Here is a 17,286-nt window from a genome sequence, read left to right as displayed (position 1 = left end):
GCTTCCGTGTGTCGCAGGTCCTTTGTGGGGCCCCTGGAAGGCCCGCCCCCGGCACGATGTGGGGTGAGCGGGGCGCGTCTGCTGCAACGCGGGGGGGCCGCTGATGGGGGCGCAGTTGGGGCCCCGAGGAAGCTGAGGACCCCGGGCAGGCTTCGCGCACCTCCGCGGGGCGCTAGGGCCGGCGGGCCCCACCCCCAGCCCCCGCCCGCGGCCCCGAGCAGCGCCGCGGCTTCTTCGCCCGCGAGCAGTACCGGGCCCTGCGGCCGGACCTGGCGGTAGGGAGCGCGGCGGGGGCGCAGCGCGGGGCCGCCCGCTGGGGAGCCCCGCGCCCACGGCCACCCCAGGGGCGGGCGGTCCCCCCATCCTGGCGGGACGGTCTCAGCTCCGTTCCCGGAGGCACCCCCTCAGTGTGTGAAGTTGTTCACCCAGGGACGAGAAAGTCTGGGCAGCGCCCCCACCCCAGTCCTCCGGCTGCAGCTCTGACCTGGGGACTGGAACCCCCCGGGGACCCTGCGAGAGTCCCCAGTGGGGCCCGGTCTGCTGGACCGGACTCTGTGTCTTGCAGGATAAGGTGGCCAGCGTGTATGAAGCCCCAGGCTTCTTCCTAGACTTGGAGCCCATCCCGGGCGCCCTGGAAGCCCTGCGGGAGATGAACGACATGCCGGAGTAAGCAGGTGGAGAAGGGGGGACGGAGGGGCGGCAGAGCGGGGGTCCCGCCGGCTCTAACGGGCGCCCCCTCTGCCGCAGCACCGAGGTGTTCATCTGCACCAGCCCTCTGCTCAAGTATGACCACTGTGTGGGCGAGAAGGTACGGCGGCCCGAGCGCCCCCGAGCAGACGCAGCTTTCTAAATCCGGATTCTAAAACATAAAAAATAAAGCACGCAGACACACTGAGGGTGGGGGGTGGGGGAGAGGGCCCAGCGGCTCCCGAGGGTCTGGACCTCACTCGCACCCACTCACCCTGCCCCGTGTCTCCCACACAGTACCGCTGGGTGGAGCGGCACCTGGGGCCCCAGTTTGTGGAGCGCATTATCCTGACAAGGGACAAGACGGTGGTCACGGGGGACCTGCTCATTGATGACAAGGACACCATTAAAGGTCAGATCCATTATCCTTGGCAGCCTCCAGGCATCTGGCCTGCCTGGATTAGGGAGAGGGAATAAAAATAATCAGATTACAGATTACATGCTCCCTGCCTTTCCTGTCCTAGGGCAAGAGGAGACCCCAAGCTGGGAGCACATCTTATTCACCTGCTGCCACAATCAGCACCTGGACCTGCCCCCCACAAGAAGACGGCTGCTCTCGTGGAGTGACAACTGGAGGGAGATCATAGACAGCAAGCGGGCAGCTGCACGGCAGGAATAAACGGGACCTGCAGTGGGCAGTAGCTGAAGCTGAAGGAAGGGATCGTAGGCCAGGAGGGAATCCCTGCAGAGCCGAGAGACCCGTAGCCCCCTGGAGCAGGACGACACCATGACCTCTGTGCTGGCACAGGCCCAGCCGTCTGGCACCTCCTGAGATGGCTGTACCTGGGGCATGGCTGGCATGGAAGTATGGTGGGACAATCAGTCAGGACCCTTTTAATAAAAACCTTTGGCTCTCTGGTCTTTTAATACTCTTTATTTATTTGGAAAAGTAAAGGGACAGGAGCCCTGAGTGGGGGTGGCTGGAACAGGGGCTGACGAGGAGCCCTTCCTTCCCTTCTCTCTCCTTAGTGCAGTGCCCCCAGAGTCTGTCCCACTTCCATGCCCGCTTGGACACCATTCCTCTAGCACTTGCTTTTCCTTGGCCATCTAAGGAGTCAACGTTAAGGGAGTGCAGAAGGGAGGCCAGGACGCTCCTGCCATTTTTCCTGAACCCCAACTTTGCACCGTGTCCATGTTCCTTCCTCCACTGGCTAGCGCAGTGCACACACACACGCTCTGTGGACACTGAAACACACACGTTATGTTGCTCTCCATTCCTGTCCTCTTGAACATCAGTCACTCTTTCACTCACATCCCCATCCCACTGTGAGTCTGAGGTCCACTTCTAGGGGCAGAAACTCCCCCACTATCGGTGACAGCAGAGGAGGGCCAAGGCTTCCAGTCAGGGGCCCTGGGGTGCTGAGGGGAGAAGACGCAGCTACAAGGGCTTCTGTGTTTATTCTGATGCCACAGCGCACATGGCCTTGGTCTTAATGTCTGATGGCCATATTGTCGTTGGGCTGCGTCACGCGAGGGCAGCGACATCTTCATCTTTGAATCCCTCACATGGTGCCTAGCAGGTAGTAGGGCTGGATGGACAGTTCCTCCAGGTTAGTGTCCACCATGTACAAATGCCCAGCCTGGAGAGGCTGACAGGAGGTATCTGTCCTCCACAGCCTGGAGGGGGCATGACACCTTCCCAGCTTCCCAGGGCCTGAGATCCTTTTAACCACCAGGCTTCTCGTTTCTATCCTTCAAAGTTACTCCAGACACCTGTGTTAAGGGACATCCCCTACTTCCTCGAGGGTAGACAACTCTACTAAGTCTCAGTCCCAGCGGCTCTCCATGAGAACGCCCCTGTGCAAAGCCTCTGGATCCAGGGAACTGGCTGGTTCTCAGATGAGGGTGTGAGCCTGGCAGTGGGGTGCTGCTGGAGGAAGGACCTTTGCCACCAGTTTGTTGACAGTGCCAGCCTACAAAAATGGCACCAGCTTTGATTTCCTTCTCCATGTGTCTCAAAGTCTGGCTTCCTCACTCCTAAATGCCTTTTCATCACCGTGTAAACACCTGTTGTGCTGAAAAAATTCACCTTTAAAATGGCTGGAAAAGCACCACTTTGGCAGAAAGTGCCGAGTTGTGCTCCCCCTGCTTCCTCCGCTGCCACCAGGGCTACAGTCTTCAGCAGTAGGGGTGCTACGGTCTTGGGACTTCCTTGGACCAGGGCTGCTGTGGGGCTTCGGTTCTTGGCAGTGGGATACCCAGGGCAGAGTGAGCCTGCCAGCTGCGGGCCTCGGCCACCTGGCTTGGGGAACAGAAGTCCTCCAGGAAGATGTGGGCCAGGTTCCGGAGCCTCGTGTTGGCTGAGAGAGAGAAGCGCAACATGCACTGGACAACGGCCATGGTGGTCAGCTCAGGGTGGGGGGCAGGGCCTGGCGAGCTCAGGTACATGAGCGTGGTGACAGCAGACAACACCGTTTCCTCGTTGGGACTGGACAGGCAGTTGATGACGAGTGGGATGCCTCCTGCCTGCAGGATGTACTCCTTGTTGGCCCTGTCTGGGCACAGGTTGCAGAGGCCTCCTGGGGAAGAGCAAGGATGAGTCTAGGTGCTCCAGCCCTGGGCTTTTTCCCATCTTCCTCCACCCAGCAGGTCCTGGGGAAGGGTCCAGGTCTGTGAGAGTTGGCCCAGGGACAAGGGTTCCAAAGTCCATTCTGGTCTCCAGCCCTCTCTCTCAAGGTTTCAGAAAGTCCTGCCCGTCTGCTTCTGCCTGCCACAGCCTAGCCTTCCAGAAGTAGGCACAAGTCCCTTTCCTTCTTGGTCAGCCAGTTCAATGGCTGATATACTTTCCTTTTTTAAAAGTAAAACCCATGGGCTGGTCTATTAGCTAGATAGATAACACTACCCTTACCAGCCAGCCACCAAAAATAAGTAAATAACTGAAAATAAAAGTAAAAACCACAACAAAACCCACAATATATCATCATTTTAGACACATTCAAAAATATAGGGCTGGCTGGTTAGAGCTTGGTGCTGACAACACCAAGGTCAAGGTTTCAGATCCCTGTACCAGGGAGCCACCAAAAATAAATAAATTAAAAAATATATATACAGGTAAGGTGATTGGTATACACATGTCAAAACAGGGCTGGCCACTTAGCTCAGTTGGTTAGAGTGTGGTATTGTAACATCAAAGTCAAGGGTTTGGGTCCCCGTACCGGCCAGCCACCAAAAATAAAAATAAAAAAAATACATGTCAAAATATCAAATTGTAGGGCCGGCCCGGTGGCGCACTGGATAGTGCGCCGCTTGGGAAGCACAGCGGCGCTCCCGTCCGAGGCGTCGGATACCACATACAGACCGGTTCCTGCTCACTGGCTGAGCAAGGCGCGGGAGCAACACCGAGGGTTGCAATCCTGTTGCCGGACACGGAAAAAGACAAAAAAAAAAAAAAAAAAAAAATCAAATTGTAGCCTTTAAATATGTACAATTTATTATATGTCAATCACACTTCAATGAAACTGTTAAAAATATTAGAAAGAAGGTAAAATATAAACCATCTTAATCCTACCATCCATTTAACATTTATTTTTCATCCCACAATTTTTTAATATGAATACATATAAATATTTAATGAAAAAGGATACTCTCCTTTGCTGTTTTGTAAGCTAGATTTTTTTTTTTTCCCTTTTTGTCTTTTTTCGTGTCCGGCAACGGATCGCAACCCTCAGTGTCGCGCCCGTACCGAACCGGGACCAGCAACGGGATCACAACCCTCGGTGCTGCGCCCACACCTCGCTCAGCCAGTGAGCGGGAACCGGTCTGTATGTGGGATCCGAACCCTCGGCGGGAGCGCCACTGCGCTCCCAAGCTGCGCACTGAGGCAGTGCGCCACCGGGCCAGCCCTAAGCTAGATTTTTTTACATTTAACAATGTATTGTGAGCATCTTTCCATACCAATAAATCTACTTTCATGATTGCAGACTAAGGGCATGCATTCATTTTATGGATGTAGCATAATTATTAAGAGGTTAGAGCATTTTAATGTCATTTTCCTGCCACTGTTACTAGGATTCTCGGAGAAAACAGAAAAGGCCAGAGTGGAGACCAGTGGTTCTGGATTAAAGAACCCACGTACTCAGCCAGTGTGGCCAGACCCCCACCCCTTACTGTCTCCAGTTAGGCCTCCTCAACTTGATGACTTTTTGGCCTTGGGGACAGATGCTGCTTTGTCTTAGAGGTCACTCTGCTTAGCACTGGCTACTCAATGCAGGGAGAGGACTTCCTGCGCGTCCTGACTCAGCTTCCTGCCATCTCAGTTCCCCCAACTTTAGGTTCCGGCTCAATCGGAAGAAGCCACTTCTCAGCTCATTTACATGACATGCCTGACAAGTCCTGAGCAACCAATCAGGAATGAGAGTTACAGCCCAGCCCACTTCCCCTGCTTCTCTGGAAACCAGCAAAGAGAAGGGGCCTTACCCCCAGCCTGAAACCCAACTAAGCCATCTTCCCCAGCAAGAGGGGACAGTTGCTCATGATGCCCCTGCCAGGGACACCCCTCCTCCTCCAAGAGCAGGAGTGGGCCAAGGTTTGGCTCTGCTGCCCCTTCCCAAGCAGCACCTGGGTCAGGTTGAATCCTGCTTTAGGGACACATTTTTAAAGGTTTCATCCATTCAGCCTCCGGGACTTCCCACTGCATTTGGAAGAAAATCCTAACTCCTCTGTCTGCTCCTTTTACCTGTTTCTAGCACAACCTTGATCCACCCTTGGGACCGTGGCCCCAGATCTTCACACGCTGACACCCTCTCACTGGTAACAAGGACTTCCTTGGAGTACCTGACTAGCCGCTCCACCCCATCCAGGGCAACCGCTTATCACCTGGTGTCACTGTCTTCATATGCTTAGAACTCTGAGAAACCATCTTCATCAATCTCTTTTCTTGCTCACTGTCCACAGAGACCCGCTAGAAGTAAGCTCCCTGAGGTCAAGTCCTCAGCTGTCTTATCCCCCCATGTTCTCGGAGCCTGGCATAAGAGGTGCTCCACAAGTATATCCGGGAAGTGTTTTAGAGCAGTGACTGGGGGAAGGGTTGAGAGAAGTGCAGAGGCTGGGGGGCTGGACAGGATGGCTTCCTGAGATCCTGCCCACCCTAGATTCCTGCAGTTCTGTGATCTGGTCTGCGGCTCACAGGCTGGGCATGTCTGAGGGAGGCAAGGGGGCTGAGTGGCCTTCCTGCAGTCCTGAGGAAGATAAATAGCGGCTGAGGGCGACAAGGCACTCTGTCTAAGATGTCCCTTTCTGTGACACACTCAGAGCCTTCCCTGTCAATCTGGACCTCAGCACCCGCTCACCTGCAGTGGAGCCCTTAGCACAGCTGGGTCATCCTATGGACTGCCTGCTGTTCTCGTGTCTGTCCTCGGCATCAGGTACTCTAGGGCAGGGTCCTGCTCACTGGTTTACTGTTGTATCCTGCACCCGGAACTGTGGACACTCACTGAGCACATGCTGGGCACCTGATGAACTCCAAGAACCAAGTGCAATCATCTCCCCCATTTTAGTGGAGTGAGGCCGTGGGAGGTTGAGTAACTCACACAAAGTCCTAAAGAGAAAGGGCCCTTTGCCACTTCCAATGGAGATAGTGTCCTCTGGAAGCCACAGGATAATTAATCCTGCCGTGGGCAGATGCCAGGCTCAGCCTGGAGCAGGGACAAGTGGAAATGCTCTGGCAGGCCTCTGGCTGTCAGACACACCTCACCATCTCTTCTGAGCTGGGAGTGGTGAGCCAGCCTCCCACCCATACTGTGGGATTGAGGGTGGGGCAAGGGGACTTACCTCTGCTATAAAGTATGATAAGATGAAGCCTGAGTAGCTGCCTAGCTAATAAGTCATCATCACACCCAGGTGTGCCTGGGCAGGGCACTGCCACCCATGCCAGTGGATATTCAGAAGGCAGTTTTTGAAGGGTGGGGGCAGGAGGAGGCCTCAGGACAGCCCACCCCACCGGCTCCCCATACAGAGGCTTGGGATGCCTCCAAGAACAGATCAGGTGCCGCCCTGAGCTCACCAGCTCCTTGGGCCCCAACTGCAGTGAACTGTTTAAGCCCCTCTGTCTGGCTGGCAACAGCCCTTGGAGATGAAAAGGGGAGTGAGGGCCTGGAGAGAGGGGGGCAGGGAGCTTCAGGGGCAAGAAGGCAGAGCCGAGCACCAAGATGCCAACACGGTGCCAGAGGACCCTTGAAAGGCCACAGCCACGGCTGCTTTGAGCTCCCCTGAGTCCATCTCTGTGAACCTGCCCAGAAGAACTAGGGAGGGCTGTGAACAAAGCACAAAACAGAAACTGGAACCTTCTTAAAATGCTCCACAATAGCAAACTGGTTACATAAACTATGTACATCCATGTGAGGAAAAATTATACAGTTCTTAAAAATAATGTCTTCACAGCATATTTCATGTGGGAAAATGCTTGTAATACAAGGTTAAGGAGAAAAAAGGACACCAAATTGTACATACAATAAAAAAGGTCCACTAAGATGTCCCCTTCTCTGAGAGCCTTTGTGACCACCCTAACCAGCCCCCTTGCTCCATCAAGCCTTCCCCTCACCAGCATCTTTTCTTTTCTTCACACTTAATGACATTAGAGTTATTTGTCAAAACATTTACTGGCTGTCGCCCCACTGAACTATAAAGTACATGAGAACAGGGTCCCATTCTGCACCCACAGCTTGGCATGTAGCAGGTGCTCAATACATAACTGCTAAATTAAAAAAGACAGCCTGGAAACAACCAAGATGTTAACAATGGTGATCTCAGTGTAGTAGGATTATAGTCAGGTTTATTTTCTTTATTTTCCAAGTTTTCTTCACTGAAAATGTTATCTTTATAACTAAGAAAAAGAAGGCATTGTTTTGTTTGTTCTGAGGCTGGGAGATCCAAACCCTCGACCTTGGTGTAATCAGCACACACTCTCCTAAGTTATGTTATTGGCCAGCCCTTTTTTAAAAGCTGAATTTCACTCACAAAGGAGAATAATTCATCAAATGACACTATTAAAGAAGTAAAAAGGCAAAAGGAGAAAACATTCGTAGAATAAATATCTGACAGAGGACTTGTATCTAGAATATATAAAAATTCCTACATATCAATAAAAGATGAACAACCCAATAATAAAAAAAAAAAAGCAAAAATACTTGAACAAACCCTTCACAAAAGAGATATGAGGCTGGCCAGTTAGCTCAGTTGGTTAGAGTGTGGTGCTGATAACACCAAGGTCAAGGGTTCCGATCCCCATACTGGCCAGCTGCCAAAGAAGAAAAAAAAAAAAAAAAAAAAAAAGGGGGCACTACCCCCCCAGCAAAAAAAATATAAACACCTAGAAAAAAAAAAAAAAAAAAAAAAAGGGGGCACTACCCCCCCAGCAAAAAAAATATAAACACCTAGAAAAAAAAAAAAAAAAAAAAAAAGGGCCAACCCCCCCCCAAAAAAAAAATTATAAACCCAAAAAAAAAAAAAAAAAAAAAAAAAAAAAAGATGGCACTACCCACCCAGCACAATAACTATATACACCTAGCATAATAACAAAAATAAAAAAGACTGCCAATACTAAGCGCTGGCAAGGAAGTGGAGCATAGAATATAACATGGCACAACTATATTGGAAAGCTATCTGGCAACTTTATTTTTAGTGGCTGGCAGGTACGGGGATCGAAACCTGGACCTTGGTGTTATCAGTACCACACCCCAACCAAGTGAGCTAACCAGCCAGCCCTTGGAAACTTCCAATAAGGTTAAATATACATCTGCCCTATGACTCAGCAACTCCACTCGTAGGTGTCTACCCAACAAAAGTGAGCACATGTGTTTACAAGAACTGTGTAAACATGGTCATAACAGCTTTAGTCATAAAGGCTCCAAACTAGAAACTCAAAACTCCATCAACAGGTAAGTGAATAAATAGATTTTATGAACGAACAATATTGTGACAATTTGAATGATCAATCTCAAACACATTATGCTGAGTCAAAGAAACCAGATATAAGAGTATATCCTGCACGATTCCATGTATATGAAGTTCAAGAACAGGCACAACTAACCCATGGGAGTGGAGGTTAGAACAGTGGTTACCCTGGGGTGGGAGATTCTAACTGGGGAGATGGAAACATTCCACACCTTGACTTCAGAGCTGGTTACGTGGATGTACAGGTACCTTAAAGAATTTAAAAATTCATCAAACTGGCACTTAAGAGATGTACATTTTACTGTTGATCATACTGCAATTCAAAACAAATGGTTACAAAACAAGGAGAACAAGTTCTGACTGGCTGATGAACATGCTCTGGACAAACAGACAAAACCGAGAAAGAGAACCAGAGGCAAAGGCAGGGCTGGATGTCAGGATCCTGGAAAGCCCCAGCTCAGTCTGGGGTGAGAGAGCCCAGCAGGAGATGTGAGTGGCGAGGTCAGGTAGGTAACCTTGGGTCACCCAGCAAGTAGGGCATTGGTGCTAGGACAGACAACCTGGCCCATGAGGGGAGGGTCTAAGGATTGTCCCAGGGATTCAATGAGGTGACACTGACAAGTGCTCACCCATCACTTGGCAGCTGGTGGCTGGGCGAGCCTTCCATAAGCACCCACCCCAGGGCGCTAAGCTGATGCAGCCCAGGGTCGGAAGATTCACTGGAGTATACTTGTTCTTGGGTTTTACTTTAGCATCCTTGAAATGGTTCCTTTTTTTTTTTTTTGGTGGTTGGCCAGTGTAGGGATCTGAACCCTTGACCTTGGTGTTATAAGGCTGCGTTGTCTTGAAATTTCAAGTTTGAGGGACAGAACAGTATACAGAGCAAGCTACCACCTGTGTAAGAAGGGGGCAGGGAGGGGCCGGCCCTGTGGCTCACTCGGGAGAGTGCGGTGCTGATAACACCAAGGCCCCGGGTTCGGATCCCATATAGGGATGGACGGTTAGCTCACTGGCTGAGCGTGGTGCTGACAACACCAAGTCAAGGGTTAAGATCCCCTTACCAGTCATCTTTTAAAAAAAAAAAAAAAAAAAGAAGGGGGCAGGGTGGAGATGAATATATACATACATGTATGTGCTCACATTTGCAAGACACCGAAGTATAAAAACTAAGGAAATTAAAAAAGAAACCCAAACCAAAACAAACAAAAAGACTAAGGAAATTGGTTCCTGTGAGGCAGGGAACAGGGTGAAGGGGACAGGAATGAAGTGAGACTTCTTTGAAAATACCTTGTAAAACAGTTTTGACTTAAACTGATGAATGTTTCATATACTAAAAATCATGTTAGGGGCTGGCTCGAGGCTCACTCAGGAGAGTGCGGTGCTGATAAGGCCAAGGCCATGGGTTCGGATCCTTATATAGGGATGGCCGGTTAGCTCACTTGGGAGAGTGTGGTGCTGACAACACCAAGTCAAGGGTTAAGATCCCCTTACCGGTCATCTTTTCAGAAAAAAAAAAAAAAAATCATGTTAAATAAAAGTTATAGGAAGTCATTGTTTTGGACTAAGTTCCTGCACAGAGCCCCAAAAGACCAGACTAAAAATCAAAATGCAGTCACCCCTGCTAAGTCCCAAACCTAAACTCAGTTGTGCTCCGACCTGAGAAATCAGGAGAGAGAGATACCATCCAACTTCCCAAACAGTTTAAATCTTCAGTAGGATACCACATGTTCTCACTCGTAACTGGCTACTAGGAAGGAAGGAGGGAAGAAGGAAGGAATGAAGGAAAGAAAGAAAAGACCACAACAATATGCTGAACTTTCAGAAGGAGGGAACAAACCCAAGGATACTAGAGACAGGGGGAAGGAGGGAGAGAGTTTGGGAAATGACAGGTAAAAGGACATAAAGAAATATGATTTGTAAGAATGAATATGCTAATAATAAATAAAAAAACAGTAAAAATGAAAATAAATAAATGATCTTCAGTAGGCATGATAATAAAGTCCCCTCTGCTTTCATCTTTACACAAAAAATAATAGCCTGAAGAAGCCTGATATTTTTCTATTGTTCTGTCTCCCCGTGCCCACCTTACAAAGCAGGTAACTTTGAAATGACCAACCAAAAATAAATAAATAAATAAATAAAAATGAAATGACCAATTCACTTTTTGTTCTTTGTTTCTGCTTTCTTTGGCCTTTTCTGTCTATAAAAAGCAATCTCCTCTGCTCAGCTCATTGAAACAAGTATTCTATTTTATGGAATGACATGTTGCCTGATTCTAGAATCACAATAAAGCCAACTGAGATCTTTAAATTTATTGTTATTTTATCCTTTGACACATTAAACTAAATGTAAAGAAAAAAACCATCATGGGTTTTCATACTTTTGACCTAGATACTTCACTTCTAGAAATTTTTTCTTTTCTTTTTTTTTTTTTTCCTTTTTCCGTGTCCGGCAACGGATCGCAACCCTCAGTGTCGCGCCGGTACCGGACCGGGACCGGCAACGGGATCGCAACCCTCGGTGTTGCTCCCGCACCTCGCTCAGCCAGTGAGCGGGAACCGGTCTGTATGTGGGATCCGAACCCTCGGCGGGAGCGCCGCCGCGCTTCCCAAGCGGCGCACTGTAGCAGTGCGCCACCGGGCCGGCCCCTAGAAATTTTTTCTACAGATCCACTCCTACAAGTGTGAAAACACAAAAATATAGGGTCATCAATGCTATGGAATATCACGCAGCATTTTAAAAGAATGAGGCAAATAAAAGTAATCAAAAAAAGATGAAATGAGGCAACTCTTTCCGGGCTAATAGGGCACGCATGCCTAAATTTAAAAAAAAGATACCGAATATAGATATAGCATGCTACCACATGTGTAGAACGTGAAAAAAAAATACATGTAAATATGAACATATATATATATTTGTTCATAAATACTGAAAATATTTCTAGAGGATACTCAGAAAACTAGTGACAGTGGTTTCCTCTAGAAGGGCTACTACTGTCCTCTACACACCCTTTTGAATTTTGTGTCATGTGAACCAATTGTGTATTCATATAAATTAATAAAACATACACACACACATCCTGCTTGTGCCTAGAACTAAAAGGAGGGGAAGTGGTCTCTGCAGGTCAGGGAAGGATGGCAGAGGCTGCCTGGCCCGGTGGTGCTGAGCTGGTGTGAAGGAGGCTGGAGGTCCCCAGGGAGAGCTGAGTGGAGCAAGACCTCCCCTCCTTCCTGTGATGGGAATCCTGCCACAGGTGGATGGCTAGGGAACTTCTTTTTAAGAAGAAGTACGTGTGATCCCAGGAGCCTAACTGATCAGTGAGGGGAGGTACAGGGGAGTCACCCAATACAGCGGTGGAACAAGGGCTCTGTGTGGGGCGGATCTAGTTAGAATCCCAGTGCTGCCACTGAGGACTAGGTGATCAGAGGAAGCAACTCAGTTTAAGCCTTGGTTTCTTCATCAGTAAAACGAACAGAGAGAATTAAATGACATGGGGCTGGCTGGTTAGCTCAGTTGGTTAGAGTGTGGTACTGATGACACCAAAGTCCAGGGTTTCATGACTGTACCAGCCAGCCACCAAGAAAAAAAAAAATGATGTGATTAGGGCACCTCACTGGCACACAGATATGGACCAAGCATGCACCCATTTATAGCCCAGAGGTTGGCACAGGCCATACCTGAGGCCCACGTATACAGAAACATGCTGGTTCACACAGGTGAAGTTTAACAATGAGAAAGCAAATGCCTATGATTCTAGCACCCAGGCAATCTATAAGACTTTGCATGTCCCTTTCTGATCCAATCCTCTCCATCCCTCTGAGATGCACACTTTGCTGATCACACTGTAAAGATTACTATGTATCTAGCACCATTTGCTTAACATTATGTTTGTAAGATTATTGCATATAGCTGTAGACTTTATTTTCTTTGTGAAATAGTACGAATATCCCATTATGTTTATATCCATTGTACTGTTGGCTCTTTCCAGTTTGGAATTATTACAGACAATGCTGCTAGTGACGTTTTTATGCATGTGTCTGTATGTGCCCACGCCCTAACCCTTTGAATGTAACAGGTCATGGGCTGTGCCTATCTTCGATTTTACTAGTGTTTTCCAAAAAGAGAACGCTGACGATTTATTTACCAGCCTTTGTCTGAGCACCACTACCATCTAGTGGCAACTACATGTATTACAGAAAATAGAACACAGGAAAGCAATTTAACCTGAATTCTCGGAGGCCACCTACTTGAACCTTGTTTTACTAACAAAATTGCCAAGTATTCTATTATATTCTTGGCTTCAACCAGTTTTCATGGAAGCAGAGAATTCTCTTTATATCTCCATATGGCATCTAGGATATTTCGAGTGTAAAGGACATCTGAGAGTCAAGCAACGTGCTCTGGGCAAACATTCCCAATACCAAAGGCTACCAATGCTTTTATTTGGGGCTTGAGCTCAGAATGCTTTCATTCACTCAATGAGTATTTACTGAGATCCTGGCTTTATATCTGGTTTCCCATTATTCACCCACTTCCCATCCAACGTCCCAAACAAGCGCAGCTCTGGCCTGACCAATGCCATTGCCCAGTGGTAGTTCCTCTGTGACACTAATCAAATGTGGCCCCGGACTGCGGGCACTACCAGTGGCAGCAGGGGTGACCTGCCACCAGAACTGAGTTGCAGAAGTGGCGGAGGCAGCATGATGTGGCAGAAACAAAGAACAGGGGGAGACGACACTCTGGGGTTTGAGCCTGGGTTCTGCCAGCTGGGTCCCCTGGGCACAGAATTTGGATCCTGGATGACTGGGGTGAAATCCCATCTCCAGTTATCACTAAGAATGTGAGCTTCAGGCCATGGACTTAAATCTCACTGAGGCGTAGTTTACTGATATGTAACAAGGGGTTAGTATTACCTGCCTTGCAGCTGGTGACACATTCAGAGACCTTGCAGGCAGTGCTGGTCTCAGGTGGGCATGTGGTGGCATGTGATGGGCACTGGGGCAGGCATCCAGAAAAGGTAGCTTTTATCGTAACAGTGCCCAAACCAGAGCCCTGGACCCTGAGAGGAGAAAAGACAGCCAGAAGCACAGCCAAAAGGTAAATAAAATATTGCTAAAATCACTCTCAACACCAACTCCAGGGTCTGATCCCTGTACCAGCCAGCCGCCAAAAAAAACCAACAAAACAATCATTCTAAATGGGCAAACTCACAAAAGAAAAGACCAAGAAAGTGGGAGATACGCTACAAGACTTGAAAACCCCTGTATGTTTTCTGCAACTGCTGTAACCAGGTCCTTCTTCAGGGCTGCATCTATACTGACTAGGGGCATTTGAGAGGTCACAGGAGAATGACCCCCACACAGACACGATGGTCAGCTGGTCAGTGACCACTGCAGCTTTCGGACCCGCTGCCACAACTGATGGAAAGCAGACATCAGGCTTTCAGCCCTGAAAGAGGAGGCACAGCCACTGGCCATAGAGCACATGCCACTTGGAGCTGCCACGTCAGGACTAGCATGAAAGGATGCCTGTAGTTGCGGTGGGCTGCGGGGACAGATGGAAGGAAACCTGCATTCTGACCTTAGCTTGCCATTAACCAGATGAGGGGCAGCTCTCTGTGCCTCAGTTTCCTTATCAGTAAAATGAGGGATTGGGAATAAGTTCCTTTCTATCTTTCTCTCCACCATCCTAGGAATTAGGAATTCCTCTAAGAGCAAGAAAGTGGTCAGGGAATGGCTTCTAGGATCTGACTGCTTTGGGTTCAAGTTCTGGGTCTGGTACTCTTTGACCAGCCCACTGAACTTTCCAAAGCCTCAGGTTCCTTATTGGAAAGTGGGTGTTATAAGCACACCCAGGGAGTGTTAGTGCTGTCTCCAGGGAGGAAGGAGGCACCACACAGGCAGTACGGCGCCTGGCACACAGCAGCTGCTCCCTTGTGCTATCAGTGCTGGTCAGCACAACAGCACCAGCCATGCAGCTGGACTGAGTGCAGCCAGCTGGTACCACAGCCAGGCTCTCTTCACCTAACACTGCCTGGGCACTGCTGCGAGGCTGAGGATCCATGTTCCCATTTTCCCCTATCATTCAGTTTTGCCTTTCCAGAAGGCAAGAACCTCTGAAGCAGATGGGTGGTTCCCTTGATAGGACTTTCATTATCCCATCCCACTTCACCTCTCTGGGAGAAGAGAGAACTGTTTACCATCAAAGGGATCTGGATACAAGGTCCTTGGGTGGAGGCCGAGGGGATCCTGCCGCTGCAGACACTGGCCATAAAAGAGCATCATCACTTTCATTTAATTCTCTCAACAATGCTGTGAAGCAGCTACTGATACTGTCCTTATCCAACAGATGACTGGAGAAGGGAAATCACACACTCAGATGGTAAGTGGCAAGCAAGGACTTGAACCCAGGCTTGCTTATCAAACTCACTATGATGCTTGCCCACAAAGAGACATTGGTTTTGGTTCTGTGAGCCTTGGCCATGGGCAATCTAACCTAGCTCTCCTCTGCCAGTTATTCCAGAACTTGCTTTGCTCAGGCATCTGCACCAAGTAATGGCCAGGATTCCATACCTGGTGGGTGAATTCCCCCTTCTGAAGGTCTGCCTGGCTTTCCCTCTCCTTTCTGTTCTCCTTCCCAGGCTAAAAGGACTGAGCACTCACGACATGCAAAGATAAGCAAGGCTAGGCTCTGTCATCAGGGAGATCATCTCAGGGCTGCCACCAGGGATGAAAGACAAAGCTCTAACATGCAGCATACAGCCTTTTAGCAGTAGAACAAATGCCTGACAGTGTTTCCAGTTTAGTGTCAGAGAAGTTAAGAGAAAGGGCTGGCATGTGGCCCACTTGGGAGAGCGTGGTGCTGACAACATCAAGTCAATGGTTAAGATCCCCTTACTGGTCATCGTTTTTTTTTTTTAAAAAAGAGAAGTTAAGAGAAAGAAAAATGACAGCAGTAACAAAATCCACTTTCAAGAACCACTGGGACTCTCCTTTAAGTAATACACACTAAATACAAGAGAAATTTTTTTTTTTTCCCTTTTTGTCTTTTTTTCGTGACTGGCAACGGGATCGCAACCCTCGGTGTTGCACCCGCACCTCGCTCAGCCAGTGAGCGGCCGGTCTGTATGTGGGATCTGAACCCTCGGCGGGAGCGCCGCCACGCTTCCCAAGTGGCGCATTGTTCAATGGTTAAGATCCCCTTACCGGTCATCTTTTTTTTTTTTTTCCTTTTTGTCTTTTTTCGTGACCGGTAATGGGATCGCAACCCTCGGTGTTGCACCCGCACCTCGCTCAGCCAGTGAGCGGCCGGTCTGTATGTGGGATCTGAACCCTCGGCGGGAGCGCCGCCACGCTTCCCAAGTGGCGCATTGTTCAATGGTTAAGATCCCCTTACCGGTCATCTTTTTTTTTTTTTTCCTTTTTGTCTTTTTTCGTGACCGGTAATGGGATCGCAACCCTCGGTGTTGCACCCGCACCTCGCTCAGCCAGTGAGCGGCCGGTCTGTATGTGGGATCTGAACCCTCGGCGGGAGCGCCGCCACGCTTCCCAAGTGGCGCATTGTAGCAGTGCGCCACTGGGCTGGCCCGAAATTTTTTTTTTTTTTTTTAAAGATGACCGGTGGGCCGGCCCGGGGGCGCACTCGGTAGAGTGCGGCGCTCCCGCTGAGGGTTCGGATCCCATATACAGACCGGTCCCAATGCGCCACTTGGGAAGCGTGGCGGCGCTCCCGCCGAGGGTTCAGATCCCACATACAGACCGGCCGCTCACTGGCTGAGCGAGGTGCGGGTGCAACACCGAGGGTTGCGATCCCATTACCGGTCACGAAAAAAGACAAAAAGGAAAAAAAAAAAAAAGATGACCGGTAAGGGGATCTTGACCCTTGGCTTGGTGTTGTCAGCACCACGCTCACCCAGTGAGCTAACCAGCCATTTCTGTACAGGATCCGAACCCGTGGCCTTGTGTTATCAGCACCACACTCTCCCGAGTGAGCCACAGGCCAGCCCAATACAAGAGAAATTTAATCTGCAGAGGATCCCATAGAGGAATTCAATGCTGAGAAAGCTACCACGCTTGGGACTAGGGACCTTCCTCCAGTGGAGAAGGCCAGAGTGGTGCCCTCTAAAGTAGGGGCAGAAGCCCCAGTTGCCCTGGGTTCTTACTGTCCTGGGTACCTATGCAGAGTGGATGACTGAGCCCTGGTCCTGGAGTCCACGGTCCCGTTTCGTAGCTATTCCACTTCTTAGCTGATTTTTGTGGACAAGTCCTGTTTCTTCTCTGATCCTTCTTTCCTCACCAGAGGGCACTTGGTAGAGCATGTTGCTGATAACACCAAAGTCAAGGATCCTCACGCATACTGGCCAGCCAATAAAGAAAAAAAAAGGGCCTTGGGCCGGCCCGGTGGCGCACTGGATAGTGCGCCCGCTTGGGAAGCGCGGCGGCGCTCCCGTCTGAGGGTTCGGATCCCACGTACAGACCGGCTCCCGCTCACTGGCTGAGCGGGGCGCGGGAGCAACGCCGAGGCTTGCGATCCCGTCGCCGGTCCCCGGTCCGGTACGGGGGCAACACTGAGGGTTGCGATCCGTTGCCAGACACGGAAAAAAGACAAAAAAAAAAAAAAAAAAAAAAAAAAAAAAAAGGGCCTCTTTTC

At 49.6% G+C, this 17,286-nt stretch overlaps 2 protein-coding genes and 1 non-coding gene across 3 annotated transcripts in view; 2 read left to right on the top strand and 1 right to left on the bottom strand.

Moving 5' to 3' along the window:
* Nucleotides 1-56: 56 nt before the first annotated feature.
* Nucleotides 57-1,606, top strand: NT5C (5', 3'-nucleotidase, cytosolic). Its single transcript, XM_008566103.1, has 6 exons — nucleotides 57-63; nucleotides 199-275; nucleotides 566-666; nucleotides 748-808; nucleotides 985-1,099; nucleotides 1,212-1,606. The coding sequence occupies exons 1-6, from the start codon at nucleotides 57-59 to the stop codon at nucleotides 1,364-1,366; spliced, it is 516 nt and encodes a 171-aa protein (XP_008564325.1). The 3' UTR covers nucleotides 1,367-1,606.
* ARMC7 (armadillo repeat containing 7) overlaps nucleotides 1,607-17,286 on the bottom strand; it is a 20,959-nt gene continuing 5,279 nt past the window's right edge. Inside the window, exon 3 of the mRNA XM_008566059.1 lies at nucleotides 1,607-3,266. Coding sequence (XP_008564281.1) covers nucleotides 2,881-3,266 — 386 coding nt within the window. The 3' untranslated portion in view covers nucleotides 1,607-2,880. The remainder of the gene's footprint in view (nucleotides 3,267-17,286) is intronic.
* TRNAI-GAU lies at nucleotides 7,906-7,980 on the top strand. Its single transcript has one exon. It is a non-coding gene; the product is annotated as a tRNA-Ile (tRNA).

Source organism: Galeopterus variegatus, unplaced genomic scaffold (assembly GCF_000696425.1).
Source record: "Galeopterus variegatus unplaced genomic scaffold, G_variegatus-3.0.2 Scaffold219, whole genome shotgun sequence".
NCBI classification, from domain to species: domain Eukaryota; kingdom Metazoa; phylum Chordata; class Mammalia; order Dermoptera; family Cynocephalidae; genus Galeopterus; species Galeopterus variegatus.
This window is presented reverse-complemented; position numbering and strand designations above follow the sequence as displayed.